Source organism: Cardiocondyla obscurior, linkage group LG05, assembly GCF_019399895.1.
Source record: "Cardiocondyla obscurior isolate alpha-2009 linkage group LG05, Cobs3.1, whole genome shotgun sequence".
Classification (NCBI taxonomy): domain Eukaryota; kingdom Metazoa; phylum Arthropoda; class Insecta; order Hymenoptera; family Formicidae; genus Cardiocondyla; species Cardiocondyla obscurior.
In genome coordinates, this window is record NC_091868.1 from 8,008,634 (window position 1) to 8,027,958 (window position 19,325).

Here is a 19,325-nt window from a genome sequence, read left to right on the forward strand (position 1 = left end):
CATACCTCTCACCCTTTCATCCTATGGTTTTTTAAAGAAATTATTTGACGGACAAATTGAATGCCGAAGGATTACTAGAAGCTTTTTCGAAATCAACCGTCCTTGTAAACGTTTTTCTTCTTTTAATACGAATAAAAAAAAAAAGAAAAGAGAAGATCGTAATAAGAATGGTAAATTATCGAATAATTCCTAACGCTACGGCCGCCTGAAAACAACTACGTGGAATCGTCCGTCTTTATTAGTGAACAATTATGAACCAGACATTAAAATAATTATCGCATACCGATCAACAAATTGCACCTTCGGTCTTCTGAAAGATCGTTCGGCGAAACCGAGGCAGTGCAGTCTTGGTAATCACGCGGGGCAAATCGCGTAATTTTCGTGCAATAAAACCGTCGATACGGAGCAAACATGCCCGGAGGCGTCGTATTTTTGGTCTGCATTCCTACTTTAAGTTACGAGCACGAGCTCGTGTTTGGTGTGCCGTTGAAGCGTTCAAAAAAACTCGAGAAAAACAAGAATAAGATCGCACCGCCGAAAGTGGATCTTCGTATAAAAGAAGCGAAATCTCGCGCACAGTTACTCACCCTTGACGACGAAGAAGACGATGACGACGATGATATTGGCATCGGCGTCGATTCCAGGAAACATCGTGGATATCCAGCGCGATCCCAAGCTCCAGCCTTCGTGTCGATGGAAACGGTAAAGAGCACTGAAAAATAAAGACTTTAGTATAAAGATGAGAGATAATTAAATTTAGTTACCTGGCCGCGAACGGCGAGAGCTCCGCTATGCACGAGTCCAGAATTTGAACTGCTTTGTCGGTAGCATAGACCGTGGCTACGTGCGAGTACAGAATTTGAACCGCACGGTCGGTAATATAAACCGTAGCTACGTGCTGGAGTTACAAAGAAATGTTTACGCCTCAAATATTCTGTCGAATATGTTAGTTATTTACATTTCACAAATCTGCAAGTCGGGGGATACGTTGCAGTATTTTATTTATGTTCATTTATATTATTTCGTGTCTTAAATATTGTCAAAAGACACTCACGTACGTATTTACATAATTTTGACATAATTGTTATTCCAGACGACTTTATTAGATGTTATCATAGATTCTTTTCATTAACTTTTTATCCCTTAAGAAGTCAGGTATTTTTGCAGGTGCTGGAAGAGCTTCTCAAGAAACTAAGAGTAGAGCACGTCGTGTGGTGCAAGGACAAGGAAGACATGTACTATGAGGTATGGTAAAAGTTGCGGAATACCTTTCTATTTATGTATACCAAACGTGAATGCAAACGAGGCTTTCTGTGGTGGAAGGTGATATTTCCGGTGCCCGCTGGCGATCCCTGCGAAAACTGCATACACTGCCTCACCGAGATGGGTATCGGCGTCAAGATGAACTCGATAGTAAGGTGGATATTAAGAACTGCTGAACTAGAAACCGTACCAGCTTTGGTGCGTGCGAAAGTCGTGACTTTGTCTATTAATTTTTTTCTTCTTTTTCTTTTTTGTAGCGTAATTCCAACGCAATGCACGTACAGCGGTGTGAACAGTATAGAGATGGCTGTTAAAGATGCCGCTCGCAGGTATCTTTAATTTACTCCTGCTAATAAGATTAGTACAAGAGCGAAGATACATTTATTAAATGCTATTGAAAACGCACTTTCTTTAATTTACAGACGTAAAGAATCGGAAGAACGCAAAAACGCTTGGAATGATTTCGTGGGATCGATCAGATCGAAATTAACGGTGAAGCAAGTGGTCGATGGTGTTCGTAGCGGCGGTGATCTTACTTTCGATTACGTGTGCCTGGTATTAACGGCGGAGTAAGAAGCTGCTAAATTACTCCTTTTATCCTTATATCTAGATAAATAAGTAATTAAAGCAGGTCTCTGGTAAGTTCGTTCCGTCCGTGATCACGAGAAAATCCTGGAATATTACAAATTAACGTTACAAGAAATACTTGCGGTGATTTTTATTTTATCGTCGTATTTCATTTATTCTAACATCAGTATTGTGAAATATCGAGCACAAAACTTCTCGGCATTTTGATACAATAAATGAGTTGTTTAATAATCAACTGTGCGAAAATTTCAATCTTACAGTTGTCTCGCTGCACTTGGCCTCGTCGAGAACAGTGCGACTAACGTCGTTGCAGCTATGCTAGTTTCTCCGCTTATGGTAAAAGCCTTTAATGCAACTTTGTTAATTGTCAATGTTCGCGCGTCATTTCACACTTTGATCGTCTCATTGATCAAAGGGACCTGTGATGTCTCTGACTTTCGGGACGATCATAGCTGACAGAGACCTGCAACTGGTCGGCCTGAAGAGCTTGATGCTCGGTATCTTCTTGTCGATACTCTTTGGCTTCATATTTGGCCTCATCCTCGGCACAACTGAAATGCCATGGGGCTACAATGACTGGCCAACCGACGAAATGAAGGGCAGGTGGGTATTACGGCCAGATATTCTGAAATTGATAACGCTGTAAATTAGCTTTCAATTATCAAATTACAAATTTAATTTGAAAATTATATTATCTAGAGGCAACTATAGATCGCTTTGGATGGGTGTTCTTTGGGCCCTTCCGTCTGGCACAGGTGTCGCAGTCGCTTTACTGCAAGGCAGCAATGGACCATTAATTGGTGTCGCCATATCAGCTTCGCTGCTACCGCCGGTCGTTAATTGCGTAAGAGAATAACGTAGATGTCACACATTGTAGGATTCGTATTCGTTGATGATTAATTTTTATCTTTCGCAGGGCTTATTTTGGGCTCTGGGATGCATATGGCTCATATATCGACCTATAAAAATGCCTCATATCAAAGGCGAATCTTATACAAACTTTAATAGTTCCTACACGTATATTTATAGCGATTACTTGCCCGTAGAGTTCTTCTGCAATGGCATTATCAGCGCGTGTCTGACGTTTATCAATGTAATGTGCATCTTTATTACAGCGATAATAGTCCTGAAGGTAATTAAAGTTAGCACGCAACATATAGCTCGTTAATGGCCGAGAACAATCGCAAATTGCGGCTATAATTTGCATCCCGTATTATTACGTCACCGACACAATGTGTGTAGCGTCGTTAATTACAGTTTCACGATCGAGTTACGCGAATTACATAGCGATACGTAAAATTCGGTTTTTGATAAATAATACGTTTAATCTGCTCTTATCGCGCACGTTATTTTTATTTTCTACTGTAATCACTTTTTCACAGATTAAAGAAGTGGCCGCGCCATACACGTCTACACCGGAACTGCGTCGGTTCTGGGAGCACGATATCCGGCTGGTTCGCGATAAAAATATCTCCAGAGATAACAGTTCCTTGGATTCAAGGTAAAATATATAAAAAATATTAAAAATGATAACTACAAGTATAAATATTAACATTACATTGCACTTATGTGTACATGAGATAAATCATGAATCATACAATAACGTAAAAGTGCATATATAAAAATACACGTATGACTTAGTTTCTACGATGGACTGAGTAAAACTAAACAACGAGCGTTGGAACGTACGCTAAATGAAGCAGTTAGAGAAGCGATGAACGATGAAACATTCCGAAAAGTACAGAGACTTAGTTATGGGCAACATGGGCCGGAAGAGGTATTGGTTTAATATTGTTTCATTTTTAATAATTTGTAATATGTTATATAACTTTTCTTAACAGTTTAAGAATTAAAAATACTTGTAGATTGGCTCTCGGCTCGGTCTTCACAATCGAGGAAACACGAGTAGAGGTAATATAAAGGATGAAAGCGTCGAAGAAATCATTAGTGGAGATTTAAAGACGCACAAAGGTTTAAATTCTGGCAATACGAGTGAAGACTTGATTGCGTTGGATCGTTTAATAACCTATCTTCTGAGCCAACCAAATAATCCTACAAGTAGTAATTTAGATTCGTGGAGACGCTCGCATCGAGCAAGTTCGCGAGGCTATAGACAATTACGTGGCACGGCTGCCGATATCGCGGAAACCGGTGGCATTGGTACAACACCTCTTTAAAATATAAGTTGACATTTAAAGAAAAGCCAACGTCATATATGAAAATAGCAGTAGGAAAACTGATCTTAATGTCATAGGTTGTTAAGATAAAATTGTAATAAAAACGAGGCACATTTAGCAATATTAAAATAACAATTTTTGTTAAAGATATGATAGATTATTGATATCTTCTTTGTATCACAATTTACACAACGCAGCGAATATAAGTAATAACTTTAAACAGAGATCTTACATCACCTTAATCATCCGACGGCTCAGTGCCAAAGTATCTGTCGCCAAAATTACCGATGCCGGGTAGTACGTAGAACTTCTCATTTATCTCGGGATCTAACGCGGAGGTAACGATTTTCACTCGTGGAAAGGCATACGCGATTGAATGCACACCAGATTCAGCCATCAGCAATGACGCCAGTAACACATTTTCCTCAGCAACGTCGTGATCTAATAGTACCCTTATTGCCATTATAGCGGCAGCGCCAGTTGCAACAGTAGCATCCATCAATATTACTCTGTAGTCTTTGATATCCTTTGGTAATCGGAGATAATACAACTACAAACAAGAAATAAAATAAATTATTTTATCTGCAATAAAGAATACGCTTGAAAAAATTTTTAACACGTACTTCGGGCTCGCCAGTTTGTTGATTAGTCTGGATAAGAATTTTTCCTATCCGTATATCTTTACACACGTCCCGTACTGCTTGCTCCATAGTTTCGCCAGCGCGCAATATCGACACGCCGCATATTTTGTCTGTTGCACCTCGCTTGCCGCTGTATAACACTCCTTGCGGTGTTTCAACAGTTACATCCTTTATATAAAAATTATAAAATTATTATTATGGATTATAAAATACCAGAAAATAAATAGCCTTAAGCATGCTCCTACGATATACTTGTGTTTACCTCAAAAGGCAGCAGAGATAATGCATATTCGATGACTAGGCGAATCAAGCGCTTCGAATAAAAAATAAATTCATCTCTATAAGTATCCTTATTTCGTATAAACGTATGAAGACCCTTTATCTGAGGCGTGTCTGGAAGTAAGTACAAAGATGAAGGCAACGGTTGACCAATAGACGAATGCGCCAATTTCTCTCTCAATTTGAAACCTCTCTGAAAATGACGTACAAATGAGATTAAAACTAATAATAATTATATGTATATTGAAATGCAAAATAAAGATTAGCAATTTACCAATTGAAGTTGAGTGTGAACATGTTGTACGATTAGTTCTATTGCCACTTCGTTTTCTCCTCCGCGCGGCACAATAATATCCGCATGGACCATGAGAGGCGCTATGTAATAGTAAAAAGCTGGCTGTACATGTTTACTATATTGTTTTAATACACCTTCCAGGTCTCTGCCTCTTTGTGAAATGTCCCTTCGTAAACGCCTAGCCAGTCTGACATCCGCATCCGCATCGACGAAAACTTTCATGTCGCACAGCTTAATAAAATATTTATATTGTATATTATTTTCTTTCGACAAATTTTCTAAAATAAAATCTCTAAAAAATAAAATTAAATGTTTTTTTTTCAATTTACCTTTAAAACATCCACATTGTAAAAAGTAAGTATCCCCTCAAAGATAATTACGTTGGCGCCGTACATGGTTTTCTTTCAAATAAATCAAAGAAATGATTCTGTTACAAGTCGTATTGATTTCCTGCATAACAAATAAAATAAAAATCATAACCGGTCAACTTACCGTTCTACTTTCTCTGCGATGCGTTACAAAATTATAAATAGGAACTTCTACCATGCGTCCTTCCTTTAAACGCTGCAACGTGACTTTAAGAAGTTCGAAATCAAACGCGTCAGGGTGATCGAAATTATACTCGTTGTGCGCAGCCATCTCGTGCTGTTTCTCATTTAATACCTGCAAGACAAATATTATTAATAACGTGTAAACCATTATTAAATTATTTATCACGCTATTAGAAAATCGATTACACTGTACAAGACATTTTTAGCAGACGTTATTGATTAAGAATGTTGAAACATACTTTATAAAAAGAATCCATACTAAGAAGGGTCACCCATGGTACGTCTAGAGATTCTATAATTTTTGTTGCTACTGTTGTTTTCCCAGAAGCGCTGCCTCCACAGATACCTATCACATTATTTTTTAAGTTATACTCAATAATAAGAGTGTATCTCATATAGAAAACTTAATCATTCGTCAGGTAATAAATTAAAATTATAAATTAAAATAAATTAATATAATAAAAAAAATTAATTAAAATAAAAAAAAAAACAATTTTAATTAAATTGACGAGAAGCGCTGCACTAACCGATAACAAAAGGTTCTACTTGTTGACCGGCTGAATTATACCACGGAGGTCTACCAGCTGTGTAAATGGTTCGTGTTTTGCTCCTGAGAATAGATTCTGCGGACGTCTTCTTACTTGACTGCGACATACTAGTTGTGCGTTGTCTCCGTGAACGCGGCGATTTTTGTGAACCTGTTGGAATTGCATAATTTTTAGTATTTGTTTAAAAATAATTTTATTTTTATATATGATTTTATATGATCCACAGTAAAGGATTAGGAAAAGGATTAAAGGTAAAAAGAGAACCTTCTACAGATTTTTTATTAGCTGTCCTTTAAGAATTCGTTAAGGAGCATGGAACTCTTTCATTTTTCTTCTACAGGTACAAGAACACAGGTACAGCTTCATAAAAGTGATTCTGAAAATGTATGATTTCAAAAATATATATACACATAATTAAATTATACATTATTTGTACAAGTCACTTGATAAATTACGAGTTTTTCCTTTTTTTTTCTCTTTACAACTTCTTCATTCACTGATCAAATATTTACTTCTGATTTATAGTACAGATGATTTACTGCTAATAGATAATTGACCTGAGTCATCATAGACTGTTCCATTATTAATTATATGCGATAAATCACGCAAATCGTTTTTTACGCGCGAGATAAACTCAAGTTATGTGCGCGTGCAATGTTATTTTCCGAGATCAGGAATATCGGGACCCGAAGCCTCGCGAAAGTTATCCGTAAATTGGATTTACCTGTGGACGGCGGTCGCGGAGATTGCGGCGTACCCACGTCGGAGTGTCTGTAATGTTCGGCATCCTCGCACAGCTCGTCGGCGAGAAAGAGTTCGCGATCGTCCAGGCATACGTCGCCCTCGTCGCTGGAAAAAATTCCGCGATAAAAACACCCATTGATTTTCCACGTGCGCCGCAAGAAAAAATGTGATGCACAACTACGGAGGGGAAAAAAAAAAAAAAAAGGGGGTGACTACCTTTCAGAGCTTGCAGAGCTCGGTGGCTCGAACGGTGGTTGCATTTTGGCTGCCATATTCCGTCGTCTCCGATGATCTCGGTTTCAGCCTCGACAACGTGCTCGTACAGCTCGTTGCAATCTTGCAGTTGATTGCAGTTTCCACTATTTGCGTCTACTGCATACGTAAGCGCCACGCCGCGCTCTCTCTACATATGTACGGACGGCGGATGTCGTGGCAAAACGCGCGCTCATTCAGCCGGTAATACTGGATCGTCGCTCGATCTCCGTCGTCTCCGCGTTGTCGGCCGGCCGAACCTCCGAAGAGACCGCTGTGAGCGTGCACTGTGCACGGAGCGCGCGGGAGAGAGGGAAATCGAGCGTGCCGAAAGTCACCCCGCGTTCACCCCCCGGTGGCTTCTGCGTCGCGTTGACTCGGCCGTCGCGTGACGTCGTACACCGTCTTTTAATAGTCCGCGACCGGTTCGCCCGCATGATACACGGCGGCACACGTCCCACACACGTACATACAACCGCCGTGCGTCGCAGCCCGTCGGGAGGCGCGCCCTCGTTCGACCTTGAGCGACTATAACCGGTGCGGTAACGTTCGATGTGCGGAGGATCGTCGGCGCTGATCGAGAGCGACAAGCCAGCCAACCGCTACGTCGAGAGCACCTCTCGCACTGTTTACCTGCGCCGCATCGGCGCCTACACCTCGACGCGGGACCCCGCCGCCTCCACGGCGACGCGATGGCCAAGAAGACGTACGACCTGCTGTTTAAGCTGCTCCTCATCGGCGATTCCGGCGTCGGCAAGACCTGCATACTTTTCCGCTTTTCGGACGATGCCTTCTCCACCACGTTCATTTCTACGATAGGTGAGGGGAGGGGAAAAGGGGGATAGCTGCGAGATCGGGGACCTCGACGACGAGCCTCGCGTTTTTCCTCCCGGCGATTAGGTTAGAACGCGGCGGCCCGGTTGTAACAATTACGACGCGCCTTGTTCTGCGAAATCATCTCCGATCGCCTAACTTCTTCCGCGTTAAGTACACACGTGCGTATGTGTGCGCGCGTGTACGCGTGCACACACGTACGCGCGACGGCCGGGGTGTAATCATCGGCGTGTTTTTCTTCGGTAGCAAAAAGTCGTACTTTGATCCTGCGAGATTCTAACGAATCTCGCTATATTCCGCTTCTGATCACCAGCTCACGTTGCATAAATCACAAGATTTTGTAAACGTTACAATTAGCACGAGAAAAAATTATTTTATAAAAGTAAAAGCTGTGAAGTATTTCTTCCAGTGTGTCAGAAAATTATTGATAAAAGTTTTTTACATTTTATTCTTTTGTTTGATGAATTTTAATGGAACACGATTTGATAGAAATATAAATTTCTTTATTTTGTTTTAGGTATTGATTTTAAAATCAAGACTGTGGAGTTGAGAGGAAAGAAAATCAAATTACAGATATGGTGAGTCGTCAATGTGTACGTTTGAAATTATCTTTATACACATGTTCCCTTATCTGCAGGGACACAGCTGGGCAAGAAAGATTTCACACCATCACCACATCCTATTACAGAGGCGCAATGGGCATTATGCTCGTCTATGATATTACTAACGAAAAAACATTTGAAAATATCGTAAAGTGGTTGAGGAATATTGATGAGGTACGTTATAATTTATTCCACATATTTGTAAATCTATCTATAAGTTTGTCAAAAGTACGTGATGATTTCTATAAATAATTTCTTACAGCATGCAAATGAAGATGTGGAAAAAATGATATTAGGAAATAAGAGTGACATGGAAGAAAAACGTGTTGTCAGTACGGAGAAAGGAGAAGCGGTAAATATTTTATAAATTAATTTTGATATATACGGTCAATGCGATAACTCTTTATCGAGAATGTGATTTTGTTAAATAAAATTTCTTTTTTTTTTCCTCTTGCTTACAGATAGCGAGAGAACATGGCATTCGATTTATGGAGACGTCCGCAAAGGCAAATATTAATATTGATCGAGCATTTAGCGAACTAGCAGAAGCAATATTGGACAAAACTCACGGCAAGGAGCCGCAAGATGCGCCTGACAGAGTGACGGTTGATCGAAGGGTAGAGAGAAGTTCGAACCGGTGCTGCTAATTTTATACATTATTTATTTTAACGGCGTATAACGAACTATATATCAGCTCGTGCCACGTGGGATAGATCCCTCGATATAGATTTAGAGCATAATTTAAAGCATAACGTAAACACTTCACGACACTGCCTGATCAGATGTAATCCAATCTCATTTTTGATCTGAAAAAAAAAAAAAAAAGAAATACATTTTTTCTATACTACAGAAACGTTGCTAACAAAAATGTGTTAGCCAATCCAATAATTAAAAAAGCGTTTTTTAAATTATATCTATATATAAATGTCAATAACTTTATAAAACTACGTACGCAGTTTTACATATGTAATTGTATCTACGAATGTACGTGTGATGGACAAAATTTCATTACTTTGTACGGATGGCAAGAAAAACGGCGGACCTTCATGCTTCATATAAATATAAAACATTGGTGCACGAACAAAAAGTAACTAGGACATATTATTTGTTACGAGGCTGCAATTGTTACCAAGTTGAGTGGTGTGAGTATGAGTGCTGTCGGCTTTTAATTTAATTTCTTTTTTTTTTCGGACATTAAACGCTTTCCTATGTGAATAATCGCACCACACATGCTTATTTGTACATTAAGTTAAGAAAAATTTTAAACCAAAAGCTTTTACTGTTTTGTGTACGGCCGATTTATTATAAATATAAATATTCGCAATTTCGAATTTGTGTTACTTTTATTTCTGAAACACACGCGTGCACGTTCGTGTCACGTATGTATGTATGTATATTCCACTCTACATATAATGAGTCCGCATCTTTGTACACTGAAAGGCAAATATGACGTTTGCTGCGGTGACGGAAGCTAGCGTAGGTGACTTCCCCTTTCTCGATTTCCTCCTAGGATCACTTACGTTAGCTGCAGTCACCGCAGCAAATGTTATATCTGCCTTTCGGTGTACAACATGCAAAATTTTAGTTACATAAATAAAATAGTTTTATACACACGTAACTTGTACACGTAAATATTAAAGATATGTGAAGAATAGTATGTGCTTATACATAACTAAAATTACATTTTCTGATTTGTTTTAAGTTTATTAAGATAAAAAGTATTAATGACGACTTCTCATCTAATTACGTTTCTCAAGTTACGTATGACGTTCTATATATCATGTTACATAACACTATACGAAAATTGCCTCATCATGAATAGTATTATGATATTTGTTTTGTAAAAGAATAGCGATGCACGTTAGTGTTATCTGAAATAGAAAAAGATTACAAATACCAGAGAAGTAAATCGTACATTTTATTACTTAAATCTGAACAAAGAATATAGATACAGTTTCAATTTTCTATATATGTACGTGTATGTATAGGCAACACAGTGCATATCTCCAAGTTGCCTGGAAAGTTACAGTCAAAAGTTTAGATAATATATTACTATAACTAATCCTTTTTTTTTATCACACTATGACGTATATTTATAACAATTATATATCAATAATCGGTTTTCGTATTTTTTGTTATACGTGTACACCCATCGATCGCATTAGAAAAATTTATTTTCAAAAAAAATAAAAATGTAAAGTATGAAAATTTAAAATCGTTTGCTGTTCAACAAAAGATTACAATTAATACTTACTTAAATTAATGTAGACAAGGAAATAACTTTAAATTATTTTTATGACAATAATAAGAACGATACGCTATTCTACACATTAGAAATTACAAGAATTTATATGTTTTCTCCCTCAAAATAATGGGAAATACTTTGTTATATTTTATACCTTATAGAACTAGACAAAAGGCAAATATAAGCGTGCTATTGGTGTGTATTAATCTTTGAAAATTTGTAAAAGCTATCTTCATAGAAATTAAAGTCTTGCCAATTTTATGCCTTTTTAAACTTTATTTATTCACCTACAGTAGACTCTCGGAGCAATAACTGGAGAGCTCGAGCAGGACGGTGATAAGTAAAAACTGACTGTGTATTTTTTTAAATAATTGTAACACAAGTCAAAATATTCAAATTGACATCAGTTAGTCTCGCGATGCGCCAATAATGGTTAGAATGTAAAGGAAGATATTGATAACATCAAGATACAGACTCAATGCGGCAAAAATATACTCTTCCGGTGAAATAGAATATTTATGCTTTCCACCGATCATCATTTGTGTATCGTAAATCAAATATAAAGAAAATATTAGCGCCCCAAGCGCAGCATAAACCAAATTTACAATCTTTCCGCCCCAAAACGATGCAACTATGCCAAAAATAATTAAAACGAGCACAGCGACAAACAAAACAGTATGCATTCCGGTAAAATCGATTTTAGTTTGAAATGCAAACAACGTCAATCCAAGACAAACTGCTGCTGTAATTCCAACAGCCGCCATGACCTGCAAAAATATATTTATGTTAAAACATTGATTTTTCATAACTATATATAATATATACGATAATTTATTATATAATAACATATAAGTTATTTGCACATCTATCAAATAAATTATTTCGATTAACTTACTTCCTTCGAATCATACGTTGATGCTGCTACAGAAAGTAAGAAACCCTCTGCTAATGTAAATAGGAACAAAAACACGAAATTCATCGGCGCTTTACGTCTTACACTGGTGCAGCATGTCATACATATGAGAAGAACAAAGGTTACGGCGAATGCAACCCAAAACAATTCTGTATGTTGTCTGACCCAAAGCTTTGTCGATTCCACATAAACAAATATAGAAATCATTCCAAATGTAATAATCAATTGACACATCAAGATACTATACACTTTTCTGAAAAAGAAAAAATATATTTATTATTTATTAAATACTTTTTACTTTTGACACAATTTAATATAACTACAGCGAATATCCAGAGTACTTAAATCTTATATTTACCTAATAAACCCATTTCTAATAGTTTTGTCGTTGAATTCGAACCCTTTGATCTCATCCTGCATAGGATCTTCTGCATAACCGGATCCGTACATTCCTGAATGAGTTGTTGGAGGTACTCCTCCAAATTCTGGATTAACTGGTGGCGGCGCTTCGCCGTATGGTGGAGGTATAAATCCTGGACCTACAAAAAGATAGTAGTGACCAATAAATAAATAACTGTGATAAAATTGAAGTATTTTAAATAATTCCTGAATTGTTTATATTTACCTGGTGGAGGTGGAGGATTTCCGCCGGTGTAAGGTGGTGGATACCCTGGAGTTTGTTGAGGATACGGATAGCCTTCTTGTGGTGGTGGATACCCAGGATTCTGTTGGGGATATGGATATGGACCTGCACAATCAAATTTGTGAAACATAAATATATCGACGTTGCAGCACAACGTGCATGTAATCTTGCTAAGCAATAACAATTTGAGGAACCTTGTGAGTAACAGCAGCCACTACTTCTATATAGCATATATATATATTATATATACATATGTATAGTGCATAATATATGCTTTTGTTAAGTTTCCATGATTGTGTGTGCAACTAGCTGCTCGATGACATTTGCAGATTATGCTTGTAATAATTTGCTGCAATGTATTATATGAATATATGGAATTAACTATATGCCTTAACGATGACAGTCACTGTAGATGTTACTGCTAAGTCAAGAACATTCGTTATTCTCAAGTATTATTAATTAAAATAAAAGTATTATTAATTAACATAATTATCATATTAATGTTGAATTACAATGTAATGTGATTTTCAAATGCATGAGATGATATTTCTTTTCAAGCAAGTGATCATACTAACTGCTGGCTGAACGGTTTTTAATATGCTTCCCAAACATAACACATAAAAATAATTAAATGTAATGATATAAAATATATATTAAAAAACAGAAGGAAAAAGATCAGAACCTTGTTGCCCTGGATAGAATCCTGTACCAGGTGCTTGCCAAGTTGTCATCTTTTGGTTTTGTTTTAGCTGAAAAAAAACCTATTATTATAACTAGGCCTCTTTTGCGAGTGAAAGGAGTATTAATTGAACTCCAAACAATAAATCAATAAATCAGCCGCCTTAAAAGTGTACAATACATAAAATCACCAAAATTAATTCAGGGTAAATTAATCTTACATTAGAAAACTTTACTAATCGTTAATGTAGATAATCTCATAATTATAGCTGTATTATCTTTGTAAAACTTTTTATCTCCGGGAAGATAAGGCTACAGGTGATAAAAAATGATATTAATTTTACACGTACTCATTGAAAAGAATAAAAAATTTGTGAACTCGTCTAAATCTTTGGCCGGACATAAAATATTTGACTATTAATTTTAATATTATATTAATAGCATATCTAAAGGCAGTTTAAATCAATTAAGTGAAATACACAAGTGATAACCTATACATTGCATATACATATATATATATATTTATTATCAAGTTAGCGTTGATATTAGTCTATTTTTTTAAATTATTCACGCACGTACACACACACACGCACACACGCACACACACGCATACGCTACATTGTTTTTTTTTCGAAGAAAGGGTATCATATCAAATATTATACTTTGTAGCAAGCAACAGCTTAGTATTTACGATATGATGCAAAGTGAGGCTTCCCATGATTAATCGCGAAAGCTGATAACAGTATTAATCGCAAAGCGAAGTGGAAGGTGTTAATCACCGAATACGTACGCTAGCAGTTCCAATTTTACCTGCTTAATTAGTTTTGAGTGCTAATTACACATAACGAGCGACGATCGTTTGCTGTAATCAACTTTATCGCGATTAAGAAAGGTTTGCGTGTTACTTTCCTAGGAAAATGTCACGCGTGCGCGCACGAACACGAATGTACATATACGGAAAACATCAGTTGCGCGTGCATGTGTAACTTGACGTAACGCATATAGTGTTATTCATCCGTGATAAGACGATATTTTGCGAAATAGGCGCGGTAGCCGCTGGAAGTTATTTTAAGATGAAAAAAGAACGAGGATTCAAACGTCCCGATCTGATGACGCGGTGTTACGCCGTTTCGTGCCGAATTGATTTTTCGCAACTACAAGGTCACGCGTATCAAATCACGATAATCGATTACAATTACAGTGTACTGTCACGAGTCGGAGCTTCCTTCTAGAAGCCGTACGTACACAATGTCCGAATCGCGAATCAAAGGAACGAGTCGCGTGCGCGAAGCAACGAAAAGAATAAAAAGCGCGAGACGTCGCGGACGTGTTAAACACGTCGATTAGATGCGTCACCCGACGTTCTTTCTGGAAATAGTCTGCAATCGATAACCGCTGTTACACTCCCCCAAATACTTATGTGTATTTACCTCGTCCGATACGTAGTGTTCCTGCTAGCTCGCCGTGTTTTGATTTGGTAGCTGGAAAAATATGCTGCGCTGTGGTGGGTAACAGCTACTCACTCGACGAACACTGGCGATGTAAACGCACGCAACACACTTTACGCACCGCGACAAACACTCACTGTATAGCCTCGTTTCCGGGTCACACCGACGCGTCTCGACCGAAAGTGAGCCGGTGACGACGACATGAAATGATCCGACGTTTAGTTCGTTCTGGGGAGTGTCGTGCCACGACGCGCATGCGCATTTGCGACTTCGTTCACCCATGGAGTGCTTCTGATACAACGTCTTGTCTAACATTTAACGAACAAGGATAGAATAATATCTTGGACGAAAAGACATTAAATCGGAAAACATTCGCACAGTTTACTTTTCGCGAGAACCCTATAAAATGTTACTAGCTTAAGGCAGGTGGCTCGAGTAATAGGAGCGTTGAGATTTATTCTCGTGCGATCACGTCCACGTGCCACGTGTGTAGTGGTATGGTTATGTATGGTAGTACTTCATTAAACAGAGTTGATTGTATGTGAGATTAGACTTGATTGTAAGAATAAATGGCTTCATATCGCATACATAACATAAGATTTTACAATTTGGTGCCGAAGTCGGTGACCTGCTTGTGCCATGAGTCGAAAACGAAAAAGCTAGCTCTTGCAAGGTTAGACAGCGCAATAACGTTATCATTTTGTTTATTTTTACGAATACCTTTTGATTGCTCTTTCTCTTCTGCAGAAACAACAATTCTATAGAAATCTGGAATGTGGAAAATGCACCGTTTATTGAGTGCACCATTGCCGGCCATGCCGAAAACTCTGTGGAAAGTATTCTCTGGATTGATTCTAGACTGTTTTCAACTGGACTTCAGGGTACAGTAATCGAATATGATTTACGAATGCTGAGTATCAAGCACGAACAAACAGTGATAGGAGGAGCAGCTTGGTGCATGGATGTAAATCAAGAAAAATCTTGTTTGGCTGTTGGCACAGAGGATGGATTTATCAATACTTTCACTGTACATAAGGATAAATTAATTTATGAGAGAATATTTGATAAACAGGAAGGAAGAATTTTGTGTATTAAATGGGATAACACAGGTGAGATGATTTATACAGGTTCTACAGATACTATCAGAGTTTGGAGTGCCATATCTGGACATGCAATTCATAAAATGACCACTTCAAAAAGTAACATCAAGAAAGAAACAATTGTTTGGTGTCTCGCAGTCACTGATGACAATATTATAATATCTGGTGACTCTCATGGCTTTTTATGCTTCTGGGATCCACAAATGGGAGTTTTAATAGAGTCCCATGAAAGTCATGCAGCTGATATACTGGCTATCACTATATCACATGACATGAACGTTGTATATTGTGCTGGTGTAGACCCAGTTGTAAGAAGCTTTTGCAAAGTTGTCCTTAAATCAAGTGGAAAGTCTCAATGGGTAAAAGGAATTGAGAGGAGATTACATGCTCATGATGTCAGAGCACTGGTGGAAGCTAATGGGAAACTATATTCGGCTGGAGTAGATGGATATCTTGCTGTGTCAAGTTATCCACCAAAAAATCTTGTAAAATATCCTCCACTGTTAGAACCACCCTGTGCCACAATTTGCCGAAAATCTAGATGTATCTTATTAAGATATACAAATTATCTACAGTTATGGAGACTTGGTACAGCTACAAAAGATCCTCCAGAATTAGTACGTTCTTCAATGCTGCATCAATTAGATGAAGAACCCATTAAACTGCTGCAGTTACAAACGAAAGGTGACGAAAGCATAATCTCTTATGCCATTAACAAAGACTCGAAGACCATTGTGTATTCGACAGATACTCACGTTAGAGTTTTTAACTTTGATGTGGTGGAAGGCGACGCTCAGTTGTCTAGAAACGATACCGACTTATCCATGAATCGAATACAAAAAATGTTATTCAGTCCAAATGGTAAATTATTTGCTGCCATTAACAACGACGGCAGTGAAAATACTGTAACGTTGTTCAAAGTAAATAAGAAAAGCTTAAGTTTAATTGGATCGTTTCAAACGACGAAGGAGTCTATTAAAAATATCGGTCTCGTGTGCTTTTCTCCAGATAGTAAGTATCTTGTATGCGCTGACCGGCAACGTGAAGTTGCTGTATATTTTATTGATGACGGCGTAACGACTGAATCGCTCAAGGGATGGCAACTACCCAAATATAACTGCTCACCGACGGCAATAGCCGTGCAGAAAAGTACGCTTAATCTGGTCATAGTGTATTCCGATCATAAGGTAAATATAGCACGTTATATATAACGTTACATATAAATTTAAAATGAATAATACACATAACGTGCATTATAGGGCGATATTAAAATAATAACTGACTCGAATATGCCTTATCGTAAAATATAGCACGTTTAATGACTTGCAACAGTAAAAATTCGCAATACACTGTTAATTACTATTATAGTTTCCTTTTTACGCAACGACGTTACACGTAATTGCCTCTATAATCCTTTTATTAAATTTTCCGTTTGTATAGACTTTATGAAGTTCTACAGTTTATTACTCTTTGATATAAACGATATTAAATTAAAAATGTACAATAAAAGGACTTAGAAATTGCACGATTTAAATTAAAAGGCTTAAGACAGTAATTTTTAAATTAATATTTGAAATAATCCATATTTTTCTTAATATTTCCAAATAATAGAATATTATTACTAATGGTTATAAAAATTAATTTTCAGATCATCGAATACAACATCCTTACAAAAAGGTACACGGAGTTTTCTAACAACTTGCAAAGTCGGTTGTCAAAACAATGGTTAGCACGCCCATTCCCGATAACAAACATCATATTCGACCCGCAAAATGAAAATATCATAATCTTACAAGACGATTCGAGCATATATATTATCAATAAAAATGGCGAATTGTTGGATAAAGAAGTTAAAGTTCCTAAGCGTGAAAACGGAGAGTGCATAGAAGATAGTAATTCAATTTCCAGCTCACAATCTCAACATACGTTTCAAGTTGCTAAGAAATATAAGGTAATTGAGAAAATTGTTTTAAATTGCTAATTTTAAAAACATTTTTTAAATTATTTATGATAGAAAAGAGAAAATAATCAAAATTTTAATTTTTACAGCATCTCGTTTACTTAAATTGGTTGAACGACGAGGAGATGGTTGCTGTGGAGGTGAATCCGACATCACTTTCAGAAAAATTACCTCCCACGTTAAAACAAAAATTCTTTGGCATGTAAATATAAAATGTGTGTATATATAAGACTTAAAATAATAATTAATAACAAATTTTAATTGAATAAAAAATTTAAAACTATTTTAATTAATATTAATCCTTATATAAAAAAGCGTGTGAGACACTTAAATAAATCTCGATTTTATTGTTACCGCTTAAAGTCGATGCTGGTTGGTTCTTTCGTTTGGGGTGATAAAAATCCATAGCACGCCGACCAATCACAGCGCTCCATCGATCGCCTGATCGCGAGCTCGCAGCAGGCTTACATGACTTATTCACTGCGAACGAAAGGACACGCGGCCACGCGGAGAGCGGTCTCGGAGATCGGTTTCGAGACGAAGACGTCGAGGTATCTGCGTGTTGTTCTCTCACGGATTATCATCGTGCACCTGGTCTAGTGAAACGCTGTGATTGGTCGACGCGTAGTTTCCCTAGCACGCCGACCAATCACAGCGCTCCATCGATCGCCTGATCGCGAGTGAACTATGTGACTCGTGCTACTACGTACTATAGAGGACACGGCGAGCACGCGGTTCGAGTTCGAAACGAAAATGTCGAGGCATCCGTGCGTCGTAGCCCGTTTCTCGTGTCGAACTCGAGGATTTGAGACGGTCGGGAATGCCGTGGACTATCTCGCGAGTATCCAGTGCGCGGAAGAATGATTCTATAACTACTGCGTATTACTTGAGGTCACGGCGAGCACGCGGTTCGAGTTCTAAACGAAAACATCGAGGCATCCGTACGTCGTAGCTTGTTTCTCGTGTCGAACTCGAAGATTTGAGACGGTCGGGAGTGTCGTGGACTATCTCGCGAGTGTCCAGTGCGCGGAAGGATGACTCGACACGTCCCATCTGAGAGGAGGAGCAGGCTCGGGACGAGCATCTTGCATCGGCGGAGCAACTCTTAGGTAAGGATAAATTTTTTAAAATTAAATCTTTATTAAAAAATAACTTTTACCTTTTTTATCTTATTAATTAATATATATGTCTACATTAATATTTTTCTTCTTATGTTACAGTCACCGGCAGATATCTTCAACTCCGCTGAATGCAGATTGGTAAGTCGCATGATTTTTTTTCGTTGTTCGTATGTGTATTGTGTCTCTTGAACCAGCAACCCGTCGTCGATCATAAGTTACTTAATTGTAATTATCTAATAGAAATTATAATTAATCAATGCCCCCCAATTAAAATAACGCGCACGAATTAGGATTAAAAAAAAAAAATAGCGCACGCGAGGCGTGCGCCTGGTTTGTTCTAGCATTAATAAGAACTTAAGAAATTTAATATTCTTTATTTCTACATTAAATTAAAAAAATATAATTTACACGCAATATATTTATTAATTATTTATTGAATTCTT

At 37.6% G+C, this 19,325-nt stretch overlaps 5 protein-coding genes across 12 annotated transcripts; 3 read left to right on the forward strand and 2 right to left on the reverse strand.

Moving 5' to 3' along the window:
- Positions 1 to 90: 90 nt before the first annotated feature.
- On the forward strand, positions 91 to 4,053 carry LOC139102958 (uncharacterized). Of its 3 annotated transcripts, none has more exons than XM_070657183.1 (12): positions 91 to 702; positions 1,168 to 1,245; positions 1,324 to 1,418; positions 1,521 to 1,592; positions 1,686 to 1,832; positions 2,112 to 2,187; positions 2,267 to 2,454; positions 2,551 to 2,695; positions 2,768 to 2,983; positions 3,234 to 3,352; positions 3,493 to 3,628; positions 3,717 to 4,053. In XM_070657183.1, the coding sequence occupies exons 1-12, from the start codon at positions 412 to 414 to the stop codon at positions 4,026 to 4,028; spliced, it is 1,875 nt and encodes a 624-aa protein (XP_070513284.1). In that variant the 5' UTR covers positions 91 to 411; the 3' UTR covers positions 4,029 to 4,053. The 3 variants fall into 3 exon arrangements, with proteins under 3 accessions (XP_070513284.1, XP_070513286.1, XP_070513285.1); XM_070657185.1 differs by having other exon boundaries at positions 610 to 1,054; XM_070657184.1 differs by having other exon boundaries at positions 610 to 1,054; positions 1,168 to 1,418.
- Positions 1,594 to 7,590, reverse strand: LOC139102959 (uridine-cytidine kinase-like 1). 4 transcript variants are annotated; one of them, XR_011545806.1, is made up of 12 exons: positions 7,303 to 7,590; positions 7,067 to 7,191; positions 6,322 to 6,492; positions 6,034 to 6,140; positions 5,736 to 5,906; positions 5,573 to 5,644; positions 5,223 to 5,474; positions 4,932 to 5,141; positions 4,652 to 4,837; positions 4,266 to 4,578; positions 2,110 to 2,476; positions 1,594 to 1,935 (listed from the first exon to the last, which is right to left on the reverse strand). XR_011545806.1 is itself a non-coding variant. In XM_070657187.1 (11 exons), exons 1-10 carry the CDS (start codon positions 7,356 to 7,358, stop codon positions 4,267 to 4,269), a joined length of 1,662 nt encoding a protein of 553 aa, XP_070513288.1. In that variant the 5' UTR covers positions 7,359 to 7,590; the 3' UTR covers positions 1,967 to 2,476; position 4,266. The 4 variants fall into 4 exon arrangements, 3 of the variants coding, with proteins under 3 accessions (XP_070513288.1, XP_070513287.1, XP_070513289.1); XM_070657187.1 differs by lacking the exon at positions 1,594 to 1,935 and having other exon boundaries at positions 1,967 to 2,476; XM_070657186.1 differs by lacking the exons at positions 1,594 to 1,935; positions 2,110 to 2,476 and having other exon boundaries at positions 3,372 to 4,578.
- Positions 7,591 to 7,866: 276 nt separating this feature from the next.
- Positions 7,867 to 10,105, forward strand: Rab10 (RAS oncogene family member Rab10). The gene is made up of 5 exons (XM_070657193.1): positions 7,867 to 8,157; positions 8,690 to 8,750; positions 8,810 to 8,948; positions 9,037 to 9,126; positions 9,236 to 10,105. The coding sequence occupies exons 1-5, from the start codon at positions 8,031 to 8,033 to the stop codon at positions 9,419 to 9,421; spliced, it is 603 nt and encodes a 200-aa protein (XP_070513294.1). The 5' UTR covers positions 7,867 to 8,030; the 3' UTR covers positions 9,422 to 10,105.
- A 563-nt stretch (positions 10,106 to 10,668) lies between these two features.
- On the reverse strand, positions 10,669 to 14,883 carry Lfg (lifeguard). Of its 3 annotated transcripts, none has more exons than XM_070657189.1 (6): positions 14,684 to 14,876; positions 13,258 to 13,324; positions 12,558 to 12,680; positions 12,291 to 12,471; positions 11,915 to 12,185; positions 10,669 to 11,786 (listed from the first exon to the last, which is right to left on the reverse strand). In XM_070657189.1, the coding sequence occupies exons 2-6, from the start codon at positions 13,304 to 13,306 to the stop codon at positions 11,427 to 11,429; spliced, it is 984 nt and encodes a 327-aa protein (XP_070513290.1). In that variant the 5' UTR covers positions 13,307 to 13,324; positions 14,684 to 14,876; the 3' UTR covers positions 10,669 to 11,426. The 3 variants fall into 3 exon arrangements, with proteins under 3 accessions (XP_070513290.1, XP_070513291.1, XP_070513293.1); XM_070657190.1 differs by lacking the exon at positions 14,684 to 14,876 and adding an exon at positions 14,064 to 14,202; XM_070657192.1 differs by lacking the exon at positions 13,258 to 13,324 and having other exon boundaries at positions 14,684 to 14,883.
- Positions 14,884 to 14,970: 87 nt separating this feature from the next.
- L(3)72dn (UTP4 small subunit processome component l(3)72Dn) lies at positions 14,971 to 18,044 on the forward strand. Its single transcript, XM_070657182.1, has 4 exons — positions 14,971 to 15,374; positions 15,449 to 16,988; positions 17,450 to 17,752; positions 17,851 to 18,044. The coding sequence occupies exons 1-4, from the start codon at positions 15,271 to 15,273 to the stop codon at positions 17,965 to 17,967; spliced, it is 2,064 nt and encodes a 687-aa protein (XP_070513283.1). The 5' UTR covers positions 14,971 to 15,270; the 3' UTR covers positions 17,968 to 18,044.
- Positions 18,045 to 19,325: the final 1,281 nt, after the last annotated feature.

Excerpts from the sequence above, each read along its gene's own strand:
- LOC139102958 (XM_070657183.1), top strand. The coding sequence starts at position 412 with ATGCCCGGAGGCGTCGTATTTTTGGTCTGCATTCCTACTTTAAGTTAC. Across the intron at positions 2,455-2,550 it reads ACCGACGAAATGAAGGGCAG|AGGCAACTATAGATCGCTTT; the intron begins GTGGGTATTACG and ends TATATTATCTAG. Across the intron at positions 3,629-3,716 it reads GGCAACATGGGCCGGAAGAG|ATTGGCTCTCGGCTCGGTCT; the intron begins GTATTGGTTTAA and ends AAATACTTGTAG.
- LOC139102959 (XM_070657187.1), bottom strand. The coding sequence starts at position 7,358 with ATGGCAGCCAAAATGCAACCACCGTTCGAGCCACCGAGCTCTGCAAGC. Across the intron at positions 5,907-6,033 it reads GTATGGATTCTTTTTATAAA|GTATTAAATGAGAAACAGCA; the intron begins GTATGTTTCAAC and ends TTTGTCTTGCAG. Across the intron at positions 4,579-4,651 it reads AACAAACTGGCGAGCCCGAA|TTGTATTATCTCCGATTACC; the intron begins GTACGTGTTAAA and ends TCTTGTTTGTAG.
- Rab10 (XM_070657193.1), top strand. The coding sequence starts at position 8,031 with ATGGCCAAGAAGACGTACGACCTGCTGTTTAAGCTGCTCCTCATCGGC. Across the intron at positions 8,949-9,036 it reads GGTTGAGGAATATTGATGAG|CATGCAAATGAAGATGTGGA; the intron begins GTACGTTATAAT and ends AATTTCTTACAG. Across the intron at positions 9,127-9,235 it reads GTACGGAGAAAGGAGAAGCG|ATAGCGAGAGAACATGGCAT; the intron begins GTAAATATTTTA and ends TCTTGCTTACAG.
- Lfg (XM_070657189.1), bottom strand. The coding sequence starts at position 13,306 with ATGACAACTTGGCAAGCACCTGGTACAGGATTCTATCCAGGGCAACAA. Across the intron at positions 12,681-13,257 it reads ATTCTATCCAGGGCAACAAG|GTCCATATCCATATCCCCAA; the intron begins GTTCTGATCTTT and ends TTGATTGTGCAG. Across the intron at positions 12,472-12,557 it reads AAATCCTCCACCTCCACCAG|GTCCAGGATTTATACCTCCA; the intron begins GTAAATATAAAC and ends ATCTTTTTGTAG.